The sequence below is a fragment of the Lissotriton helveticus genome, chromosome 1_2 (genome assembly GCF_964261635.1).
Source record: "Lissotriton helveticus chromosome 1_2, aLisHel1.1, whole genome shotgun sequence".
Taxonomy (NCBI): Eukaryota; Metazoa; Chordata; class Amphibia; order Caudata; family Salamandridae; genus Lissotriton; species Lissotriton helveticus.
In genome coordinates this window covers 38,263,310-38,276,046 of record NC_136058.1, presented here as the reverse complement: position 1 = coordinate 38,276,046, position 12,737 = coordinate 38,263,310, and the positions used below count along the sequence as shown (strand labels likewise).

Below are 12,737 nucleotides of genomic sequence, written 5' to 3'. Positions count from 1 at the left end.
TGTAACATTTTACAAGCATATCTTCCAATAGGGGTCAGATTTAAAAATTGAGTTTACTATTCCTGAACTCAGGATTTAATAACACATATTTTAGTAAAGATGGTTTTTAAATGATGTGTTTGAAAATACCACTTTTTAGAAAGTGGCTATTTTCTTGTTCAACCTTCCTGTGTGCCTCTGCCTGGTTGTGGATTGACTGTCTGGCTTTGGAGTGACTAGGGGCTGCGGAGCTGCAGTGGCTCCAGGTGTCTGGTTGAGTCAGCACTAGGCTGAATAGGCCTCATTTGAATTTGGAGTCGTGGGAGGAGTAGCACCTGTACCTGAATAGGGCTGTGCCTGCCTTCCACAATGCTGGCTCCGCCTCCCTGTGGTGTGTCTGGAGCCAAGGCTCACACTGACAATGGATGTTGTTGTGCACTTGCAGAGTGCCCCCAGAACTGGTTTGAACTGGGCTCACAGCCCCTTGCACAAAGAGAACAAAGATATTTTTGTGGTAAAAGTACCAGACCCAAAAAAAAACAACTTTAGATCATTCCTGGAATTCAAGAGGAACCTTTGCCAAGGAGAAGAGCTGGGGATACTGAGGAGAAGTACTGCCCTTGCTGAGTGTCTGGGGTTGGCCTGCAGTTGCTGTTTCTGCCATGGAAAGGAGAAGGTCTTTGCTGTGTACTGTGTCCCCTGCTTGAAGGAGACCTCCAAGGACCTGAAGTGAGCTGGCCTCCTGTTCAGAAAGGACACAAAGACTTCATCCCCAGGTACCCTGACCTCTGCTGTTGGGAGTTCTGACCTTCTTAGAGATGCCTGTGCCAGTTCTGGGCCTCTGGAGGTTGTTGCTGCTGTTTGGGAGCTGGAAGAAAGAAGAAGCTTGAAGAACTACAGAAATTGACGCATTGAGAGATCGCAGCTGAAGAGGACAGACGCATCCCGGATTTCCACGCATTGAACCTGTGTGGCACGCTTTCCTGATGCATCACCTGCGAACCAGAACCGTCGCAAAGAATCGACGCACCACTCCCCATACAGACCGGATTCGACGCAACTCTTCTTCTGCAATACGCAGAACTGTCACATTGCCTCCCCAAAGTCTCAGGAGTGTCGCATCTCTTTGTTTTCTGACTCTGCTGCTGTTTGGCTTTGGAACTTTGGTGAAAAGTCACGCATCCATGGTTTTCTATAGTACAAGTTCTTGAAACCTTTTGAAAGTCATATTTTTTACTGTGTATGTTGGATTTTTGTTGTTTTAGTCTTGTTTAGTTTAGCTAAACATACCTTATTTTTCTAAACTGGTGTGGTGTCCTTTTGTGGCGTTTTCACTGTGTTACTGTGAGTGTTGGTACAAATACTTTGCACACTGCCTTGGGGATAAGCATGTTTGCTCGTGCCAAGCTACAATAGGGGTTATCTAAAGTGTGTACACCCCTTACCCTGACTAGAAGCAAGGGCGCCAATTTGGACAAAGGTACCTACCTCTGCCAACTATAGACCCCCATTTCTAACACTCAACTTCATAAACCAGCTACCATTGCTCTTAGGCCAGAAAAACGACTTCACAATTTCAACCTCGCCCCAAAGTCTCATTCTTTCCTTTGCCTTTTATGACTTCTCAGCAATGTAAACTCAATCTCCCTGTATGCGGCGCTGCAGGCAAAACACAGTCCGTGATGTAGCTCGAAGAAGCAATGAATATGTGGGTGTTTGCTTGCCACAAACAAATAAATAACCCAATAAGCACAAAGACTGACCACTTCTTCCTTGGCAGAGCTAGGGATCGCTCCGAGCTGCTCCTCAGACTGCTCCTCAGACGCGCATGATCATTTATTGTGTGGCTCATTGGTTTTAAACTAACTCTTTGGCTGACTGTTTTAAAAATTTAATTTTATTTTACTTTGCCTTTTTGCACTTTAAACTTACCTCTTCGCTGGTGATGGCACGTAGAAACCGACTACCGGTACGAGCTGTGTTCAACGCTCCGCGGGCTGGAAGGTCTTGTGCTCCACTTCCGGTTTAGCACCTCAGACGCTCGGGGCAGCGGTCTAGTTGCTGCACCCGACGTCGGAGAAGGCGGATAAATGATGCCCTTGAAGCAACCGCTCAGCGGACCCGCGCAGCGGGTGTGCCAAAGGCACGCCAAAGGCAAGCCCGTCTGCTCCCATCCGCGCCCAAACGGGCCCAGGGCCAGAACCCCTACTCCTGTCCTGCCAGAGGCCCTCAGCTACTCCAGTGGACATCTTAATAAACTCCCCAACGCCAACTGTCTCAACTCCTTATCATGTGATAGCCCCCTTCCTAAATGCCTGCACTGCCCATTCACCATCCTCCCACAGAAACACTCACCCCCTCCTCAAACCCTGGTTTCAATTTCTATTTGCTTAATTGCAGATCCCTTCCCAAGCACTTGACAGAAATCTTGCTTGTTCTAGATGACCTCTCCCCCGAACTGCTTTTCCTAACTGAAACCTGGCTTAGTGATAGCTGCGAGCCAGATATTGTACAAGCCTTGCCTCAGGGATACACGAGCTAGAGAGTAGACAGATCCGCAGGCAGAGGCGGAGGAATCGCGATCATTTATAAGGACCATCTTACATGTCGCCTCCTCGGCAGCCCTCTCCTGAACTGCGAAAATGTCCACTTCTCTGTACAATTTACCCAGGTCCTCTCACTCTCAGGAATTCTGATATACCGGCCCCCGGGGACAGTAGGTGCCTTTTGTAATTCCCTGGTAGAAAACGCCATCTACTTAGTCAGCACGTCCTCGAATTGTCTGCTTCGGGGGAATTTAACCTTCACTTTAATGACCCTAGGGCCACAGTTGCACTTGAACTAGCAAAAGACCTTACTTCCATTCAGCTGGTGCAAAGAGACCTTCTTCCCACACACTCTCAGGGACACTGCCTTGACCCTGTGTTCTCTAATGTGGAAACGCTCCATGGAAACAACCCTATCCCTATCCCCTGGTCTGATCACCACTTGGTCCCTCTTTCCTAGTACCCCCTTTCTTTTGTCCCCCCGGTCCCTCGCCCTCACACCTTGTCCCACCCCTGGTCCAAGCTCTCTCTGGAGCATTGGACCTGTGAACTTGGAAAGAGTATACCCCAGCAGACCCCCTGCCCAGTGACTATGTACAAAGACTTCTGCAGCTGGATAGGTGACTCTCTGAACACCGTCCTCCCTAAAGTTTGGACCACCAAAAAACACGGCTCCACCTGTTCACTATGGTACTCAACGGAACTGCGCACTATGAAACAGAGTTGTAAAATCTTAGAAAGAGAATGGAGGAAAAACTTAGCAGCTGAAAAGTAGCGCACCTATAGGGATGCCATACATAGCTATGGAGCGGAATTGAGGAAAGCTCAGGCAACCTGTTACGAGGCAAAAATCGAGCAGGCCGCTAACTCCCCCAGAGAGACGTTCGCTATAATAAAAAGGCTTCCTAAATATCCAGCCCCCCCCCCATCCCGGCGGACCCCCAGGGAATCCGCTGTGAAAACCAAGCTGAGTTCTTCAACTCCAAAATCCAGAACATCTTAAAGACTCTTCCTCCACCTGACCTGTCAGTAGGTAGGCCCTCAGCAGACTTTCCTCCCGCCACCCACCGCCTGGAACTCTTCCCCCCCTTTCCTTGGAGACCCTCCTTTCACTTTTGCCCACAGCGAAGAGCGGATCACTCAGAGACCCAGCGCCCATGAACATCATAGCCAAAGTCACCCCACTATCGGTCCCATAATCACCCATATGATTAATACTTCACTCGAATCAGGCACGGTCCCTCCACTCTGGAAGGAGGCCTTGGTCAAAACTCTTCTAAAGAAGCCCCACCTTGACACTGCAGACCTGGGCAACTTCCGCCCTATATCCCTCCTACCAGAAATCTCCAAAATCATCGAGAAACATGTAAACCGCACCCTCTCTGAGTTCCTGGAAACGTCCAACCTGCTTCACCCCTCACAAACTGGATTCCACCCTAGAGAGAGTACAGAAACCGCTCTGCTGGCAGTTGTTGAGGAAAGCAGGACGTTGCTTGATCCAAAAGGTGCAGCAGCCATCATCCTACTAGATCTGAGCGCAGCCTTCGACACGGTGAATCACCAGGTCCTGATTCATCGCCTTAGCAAGTTGGGAGTAACTAGTAACGCCCTGAGTTGGCTGCGCTCCTTCATGACAGGTCGCACGTTTCAGGTCTTCAAAGACGGTATGAGCTCCAAACCCCGGCCCCTCTAGTGCGGCGTCCCTCAGGGTTCGTCGCTGAGCCCTACACTTTTTAACGCATATATGGTCCCCCTTGCCTCCATTGTAGCTCTTTTTGGGATCCATATGGTCACCTACACCGACGAACTAGTAGTAGCCCTAAATCAACCTTTTCCCTATTCCTCGACCCTGAGAGCCTGTCTTACGGAAGTGATAAACTGGATGGGGTCTTCCCACCTGAAATTGAACGGTGGGAAAACTGAAATCATGACCCAGGGTAACTTTGATAATTCTGCCCTCAGAACCATCTGGCCAGCCTGCATGGGCCCAGTCCCAGCCCCTAAGCCGGAAATTAAGAGTCTGGGTTTCTGGCTGGATCGCAATCTGACGTTCCAGGCACAAGCCAGCAAGAAAGTGGCAATCTGCTATGGCCTAATCAGAATGGCTAGGAAAGTGCTCCCCTTGCTTCCCCCCCAAGCTAGGAAAACCTTGGTCCAGTCCATCCTGCTCTCCAGACTGGACTATAGTAATGCCCTCTACCTAGACTCCCCGCCGCCGTGATAAACAAATTGCATGTCATCCAGAACTTCGCAGCAAGACCGTTGACGGGGACGTCAAAACTGTCTTCCGCAAAACCCGCCCTCCGTCTCCTACACTGGCTCCCAGTAAGAGAGCGAATCAGCTTCAAATCCCTTTGTATTCTTCACAAATCCCTTCAAGGTCTAGGCCCCCCTCTGATTTCTGCAATGATTCAACCCTACAAAGCTAGGAGACAGTTGCGATCGGATGACCTCCACCTCATCTCAACTCCCAGAATAAAATGTGCTCGAAGTGGCAGTAGACTCTTCTCCCTCAATGCAGGCAGACTCTGGAACGCTCTGCATCTGTACCTCCGGACCGAACCCAACCACCTCTCCTTTATTAAACAGTTAAAAACTTTCCTATTTCCATAAATATGCTCTCCCTCGTCCTGTCATCCGGACCAGTAGGTTCAGTCTAGCGCTGGGAGGCCTCCGGGTAGCTATGCGCTCTATGAATGTCCTTTCATTTCATTTAATTTCATTTCATGATCACATGGAACTACATAGAAGTAGCCACAGGCAACATCGTAGAATTAAAAGTTGCCTGTCAGACATTAAAAATGAGATTACTTTGCAACAATAGTGAACAATTCCAACATTAGTGAGACACTGGTGTAAGGTAACCTAATTTTAAATTCTTTTCTTCACTTTGCAAAGCTCCCAAAGGGATACAAGTAACCACAACAGTATTTGCTGGTGAAGTGACTGCTGCAGTTGGCCTAGTTGCTGGGAGATATTCTTCTAATGACTATTGGGCACTGGACAGTCCTTCAACCTCATCTAACACAAAAGGAAGTCATGAATAAGCTGTGAAGGTATTTGTTGGCAGGTAATTGTTCGAATGAGTCATCTGGTTGAGTCAACAGGATTCATATTTCACTTCTTAAAGCAGAAAGGTATGAAAATAACCTTGTTTATTTTGTGCTAATGGTCAACAGGATTGTTCGTGCATTTAACTTAAGATGGTGCCGTTAGTCGGACATTAATAGTGAAACTATAAATGGGACGACAAAAATAAAGAGTGAAAGAGTAAGCCACACATTACCATGTAACACTTTTCGGTTCATTTTATACATTCATCATTCCCACAATGGGCACTCTTCGATGGGTGATTGTGCATGTAGGAATTGTTTAGTGCAAGAATATCACAGACATAAAACAGATGTGTATATATATATATATATATAGATGTGTATATGTATATGTTTGCAGCACTAAATATTTGCATAAACATAAATAAAGCGAATGAATGTGAACATAGTTGTCTGCCAGATGGATTTTCTTTTTCATTTAGTTGATTTTGTAGGGCTTTTTGGGCTCTTATTCTTGCATTTGTTTCCTAGGAGTTCTTGGGTTCTCACTGGTTTCCGAACAACTCTTTTTTCTATTGGAACCCATTGCTCGGGGTATACACCTTATTCTACTATGGAAATGGACTGGAACGTACCACTTTCTATAGACGTTAACAAAGACAATAGTTACTAATGTAACGTTTAGACACATGTTCAGCTATGGCCCTCCTCAGACACATGGGGTACTCATGCCCTCGAAAGCCCCCACTCCACACTCATCATGGTGATGCTGACGGGGTCGGTGCAGAATATTTCTACAGCCACATGATATAGTGGGCATTTTTCCCATAATTTCAACATGAGCTGTTAACATTTGTATTGTGGTATAGAATGTGTCACTCATATGCTTCGAAAAGCGTATTATGCAGAGACACTGAGCTCTTACAGCATTGTGTAACTTCTGTGGTAGGTTGGCCTCTGGGGTAAAAAAAAAAACCTTTAAACTGTTGGCAACATTAAGGCGACGATGAACCTTGCAATGTCAGAAGGCTTTGGTGCTTCATGCGTATTCATGCGTCAGCGCAAGCAGTAGAGCGGCGGCAGAAGCATCGCACAATGTTGTACTTTACCTCCATGTCGAGCACTTTGTGAAATATTGCCTGTGCTAAGCACTCGCGGATGTACTTCTGGTGATCCTTCCTCATCGCATTCATCCTGTATTCTTTTTCAGACAGTATCCTTCCGCTTCTCGTGACCTGGAATCAACACAGGCATAGGCAGCATGAGTAAAGGAAGCATTACACTGCTAGTGAACAAAGTGTCACAAGAACTATCGTCAATACTACACATGTATCAAGGAGCACTATGGGCTGAGTCCTACACTGCGTAGTTCCTTAAACATTGAGGGACACAATTAGGTACTACAACTGGATTTTGTATAACGCTTAAGTGAAACATAAAATACCCCTACCAGCCCAACTCTTTGCAGATGTCTTCGAATTCTTGTATTGTTGAAATATCCAGTCAAGTGTTTGTCAGTGAGGCTGTTGTATGCTGCAAGCGGCCTGAAACAAAGAAAACATTCATATTAGGAACCTTCCCTCATGCAAGTGGCAATTTGTTCATGTTGATGGGTCTACCTAAATCACTGTATCCTAAAAAGTGAATATAAAACTAATGTCTTTACTACTTACTTGTCAGCAACATGGAATTGATAGAAATGTTAAGCAACACAAACATGTTTACGTTTGTTAAGAAATAATTAACAAAGCCAATAAGTATGGGTTTCATCCTTTTTAGTTTTAGTGCATCTCAAGAAAACATATCTATGTGCACAAAGAAAAGGTTACATTGGCTTTGAATTACTGCAAACATAGTTTAAACTCACAAGAATTACTAAAGCAAATAAACAAGGATATAGAGTGGAAAGGACAACAAATAAGTGAAGTATTGTTTTTTCAGCTCAAGAATTGAAGCATGCTCACACGTAGGTTGACATGCACTTGTGAAAGGTCATCACTCCCAGTGCATGACAGCCAATGGCTGAAGTGCCCTAGTCTATTGTTCTATGCTGTATGCTGTGGTGAATAGAAGTAAGATGTTAATGCGAGTTGAATGGACCAATGAAAGAAGGGTGAAGGGCTAAAGCCCCTCTATAAATGTATATATTTATGCAGTTGTGTTAGACCTGGCATCCTTGGTGTGGTTTGCCCCACCTTTTTCCTTGTGCCTCCTGTATTTTTGACTGTATGATGGACTTAGTTTTTGCTGGTTTTGGAACTCTGGGCACTTTACCACTGCTGATCAGTGCTAAAGTGCAAGTGCTCCCTGTGTAAATTGTGATTATGATTGGTTCTCTGTGACTGGCATATTTGATTTACTGCCAAGTCCCTAAGTGCACTGTGTGTGCAAAGGTCCTGTAAATTAAATGCAACTAGTGGGCTTGCAGCACTGATAGTGCCACCAACATGAGGAGCCCTGTACATATGTCTCAGGCGGATCACTGACATAATATCGACGACACAAATATCGAGATACACAAATATCGAGTAAAAAATATCGATTGACAAAATATCGACTCCCTATCTTCAAACAGGTAAGTACCAAAATATCGACTCCAAAATATCGACTTACAAAAATATAGACTGTCAAAATATCGATTTTTTTAAATGTCTTAAAATTAAGTTAAAACTAATATAGTAATAAATATATTTAATATAAACTTAGAAATAATTAATAAAAAAATGTAATTTTAATAAATAATTTATATAATTAAAAAAATTATATCACCAAAAATTACACACACATATATATATATATATATATATATATATATATATATATATATATATATATATATATATATATATATATATATATATATATAAACATATTATTAAATAAACATATATAACATTTTAGAAAATGTTTAAAATTTATTGTTACAACTATAGTGAGTTCAACATTAGCAAAAGTGTTGGATAGCGTAGAGGTCAAATTTACTACTCCCACTCCAGTGGGTGCAACAGTAGGGAAAGCGCTGGATAGCGTAGAGGTTAAAATTACTATTCCCACTCCAGGGATGTATGACGTTACAACGCATACTTTTACAACGCCTACCATTACAACAAAACTTTTACAACGCAAAAACTTTTACAACGCATACATTTACAAGGCAAGATTTTACAACACATATACCTTTACAACGCATACCATTACAACGTAAGTATTGGTAAGTATATAATAATTTTTTGAATATAAATTAATAAAAAATATTATAATATAATTTAATATAATTTAATTTTATTAAATAAATTTAATTTAAATGTAATTTTACTTTATTTTTACAAAGTACCCCTGTACCCCAAAAACCCAAAACTGACCCTGAACCCTAAAAATACCCCTTTACCCATAAACTGAAAACTGACCCTGAACACTAAAAATACCCCTTTACCCGAAAACTGACCCTGAACCCTAAAAATACCCCTTTACCCCAAAAACTGAAAACTGACCCTGAACCCTAAAAATACCCCTTTACCTAAAAACTGAAAACTGACCCTGATCCCTAAAAATACCCCTTTACCCCAAAAACTGAAAACTGACCCTGAACCCTAAAAATACTCCTTTACCCCAAAAACTGAAAACTGACCCTGAACCCTTAAAATACCCCTTTACCCCAAAAACTGAAAACTGACCCTGAACCCTAAAAATACCCCTTTACCTAAAAACTGAAAACTGACCCTGATCCCTAAAAATACCCCTTTACCCAAAAACTGAAAACTGACCCTGAACCCTAAAAATATCCCTTTACCCCAAAAACTGAAAACTGTCCCTGAACCCTAAAAATACCCCTTTACCCCAAAAACTGAAAACTGACCCTGAACCCTAAAAATACCCCTTTACCCCAAAAACTGAAAACTGACCCTGAACCCTAAAAATACCCCTTTACCCAAAAACTGAAAACTGACCCTGAACCCTTAAAATACCCCTTTACCCCAAAAACTGAAAACTGACCCTGAACCCTAAAAATACCCCTTTACCTAAAAACTGAAAACTGACCCTGATCCCTAAAAATACCCCTTTACCCCAAAAACTGAAAACTGACCCTGAACCCTAAAAATACTCCTTTACCCCAAAAACTGAAAACTGACCCTGAACCCTAAAAATACCCCTTTACCCAAAATCCCAAACATATAACCTTTTAAAAATAATTATATACTTACTAAAACTTACATTGTAATAGTATGCGTTGTAACGGTATCTGCGTTGTAAAAACATGCTTTGTAAATGTATGCGTTGTAAAAGTTTTTGCAATTTAAAAGTTTTGTTGTAATGGTAGTGCATAGTAAAAGTAGCGTTGTAAACGTTGCATACCCACTCCAGTGGGTGCAACAGTAGGGAAAGTGTTGGATAGCGTAGGGGTTAAAATTACTATTCCAACTTCAGAGAGTGCAATAGTAGGGAAAGTAAATACTTCACAAATATATATAAATAACATAAATAGTAATACCAATTACAAATAATTAAAATATTAAAAAAGTGTATACAAATATTAAATATTTATTTATAAATACAAAATCAAATTATTTAATTATAAAAATTGCCTACTCATACTAATTAATTACCTATTAACAATAAATTAATTTACAATTTAAAAATTATTAAATTATTTTCAATTACCAATTATATTTTAATTAATTACCAATTAATAATTAATTAACAATTAATTCTAAATAAATATCAATAAATAAATTAACATATTTAATAAATTATAATTAAATTACTTCCCACCCTATTCCCCTATAAACACACAACCCGCTACAGAAAATAAATTACTAAAATTAAAATATTTATCAATTAATCAATTATAATTAATTACCAATTATATTTTAATTAATTACCAATTAATAATTAATTAACAATTAATTCTAAATAAATATCAATAAATAAATTAACATATTTAATTAATTATAATTAAATTACTTCCCACCCTATTCCCCTATAAACCCACAACCCGCTACAGAAAATAAATTACTAAAATTAAAATATATATCAATTAATCAATTATAATTAATTACCAATTATATTTTAATTAATTACCAATTAATAATTAATTAACAATTAATTCTAAATAAATATCAATACATAAATTAACATATTTAATTAATTATAATTAAATTACTTCCCACCCTATTCCCCTATAAACCCACAACCCGCTACAGAAAATAAATTACTAAAATTAAAATATTTATCAATTAATCAATTATAATTAATTACCAATTATATTTTAATTAATTACCAATTAATAATTAATTAACAATTAATTCTAAATAGATATTAATAAATAAATTAACATATTTAATTAATTAGAATTAAATTACTTCCCACCCTATTCCCCTATAAACCCACAACCCGCTACAGACTTATATTACACAAAAAATAAAAATTATTATTAACTTACCTTAAATTCGATATTTTTGTTGTCTATATTATGTCTAGTCGATATTATGTCCATTCTATATTTTTGATTCGATATTATGTCCATTCTATTCGATATTAATTTTCTCTAGTCGATATTTTTGTTGTCTATATTATGTCTAGTCGATATTATGTCCATTCTATATTTTTTACTCGATATTCTGTCCAGTCGAAATAAAAGACTCGATATTATGACTGTACACCGTCTCAGGCCTGCCACTGCAGTGTCTGCAAGTGCAGTATCAAACTGCCATGTTGATCTGGCAAGTGCACTCACTTGCCAGGCCCAAACCTTCCTTTTCATTATATGTAAGGCACCCCTATAATAGGCCCAAGGTAGCCCCTTGGACAGGGTGCAGTGTATGTGAAAGGTAGGACATGTACTGCTGTGTGTTAGATGTCCTGATAGTGGTATACTCCTACTTTTGTTTTTCACTATTGCAAGGCTATCTCTCTAGTAGGTTATTATTGGAGCTGCCTTGTAACATCTTACATGTGTAACTTTCAACTGGGAAGAGATTGAGATTGGGAGTTTGGGTTCCCTGTATTCAGGATTTAAGACATCTTTCTGTGGGGGTGGTTTTTAGGTCGAGCATTCAAGACCTCTTGTATATACTTTAGTATATACTTATTTGTGTATGTACTTTGTGGGCTCTGGAGATCAGCCCTAGGACATGTCTGCTTCCAAGTAGGGACTTTCTTTTCTGTTCAACTGCCTCTACTTAACTGTCTTGATAGAAAACGAGCAGTAGAGGTAAGTAGAATGCCAGAATTGCTTTCTGCTTGTTCAACTGCCTCTATTTACCTGTCTTGGTAGAAAACGACCAGTAGAGATCAGTAAAATACCAGAGTGCTTTCTGCTTGGGGACCTTTTATAAAATTATTCTGGCAACTGCCTCTATTTAACTATCTTGATAGAAAATGACCAGCAAAGGTCAGTAAAATACCAGAATCACTTGAGCATTCTCTAGATTCCAGTCCATAGAAATTGTCTTCCACGAGCACCCGTAGACAATAATATTTTTTACAAATCTTGTATTTTAAGTGACATGACCACCGAAGGCCCTGATTTTCTATTAAAAACATGGCTTTGCACTATACAATTTCCAGCTGAAAGGCAATATTTCTCTCCATGTGTTCTCATACCTGGGATGTCTCACAGTTTGGTGATTACTATCCCTCCATGTTAAAGAAGAGTAGATGTTTCAGCACCCAGGCTAATGTGCTGCATAGCTAAATAAGGTCCCAAAGGCGATACCGATTGCCTTGCACATACTTGTTAAATCGTGCGTTTGAAACTACTACTTTTGAAATGTGGGATTTTTTTGCTTTACCATCCTGTGCCTCTGCCTGTCTGTGGATTGCCATCACCAGGCTGATGGGCCTACTTGAGTGGGAGTGGTGGGAGGAGTTGTCACTGACACCTGAATAAGGCTGTACCTGTCCTCTCACAATGCTGTCTCCACCCCACCCCCTGTAGTGTGTCTGGAGCAAGGACAGGGAAAGGCAGTATCTGTGCACTACAAAGACTATCCTTTGAAGTATGCCTACTTCAAATGTGAAATAGGGTATAAGTGTTGAACCTGTAACCCCACATTTTTAGAACACTTCTGGATCAAGTGGAGGTTCTGCCAAGAAAAAGAGTTGGACAATTTCTAGAAGGAGAACTGCCACTCAGGTTGGTGCTCTGCTGGCATGCTGC

The 12,737-nt window shown here is 40.9% G+C and overlaps 1 protein-coding gene across 1 annotated transcript in view; it reads right to left on the bottom strand.

The window, feature by feature from the left end:
• The window catches only part of ERICH3 (glutamate rich 3), a 594,366-nt gene that overhangs the window by 515,815 nt on the left and 65,814 nt on the right, over window positions 1-12,737 (bottom strand). The window contains exons 2-3 of the mRNA XM_078668660.1: window positions 7,029-7,122; window positions 6,688-6,813 (exon numbers count right to left, since the gene is read on the bottom strand). Of these exons, the coding sequence (XP_078524786.1) occupies window positions 6,688-6,813; window positions 7,029-7,122 (220 nt within the window). The remainder of the gene's footprint in view (window positions 1-6,687; window positions 6,814-7,028; window positions 7,123-12,737) is intronic.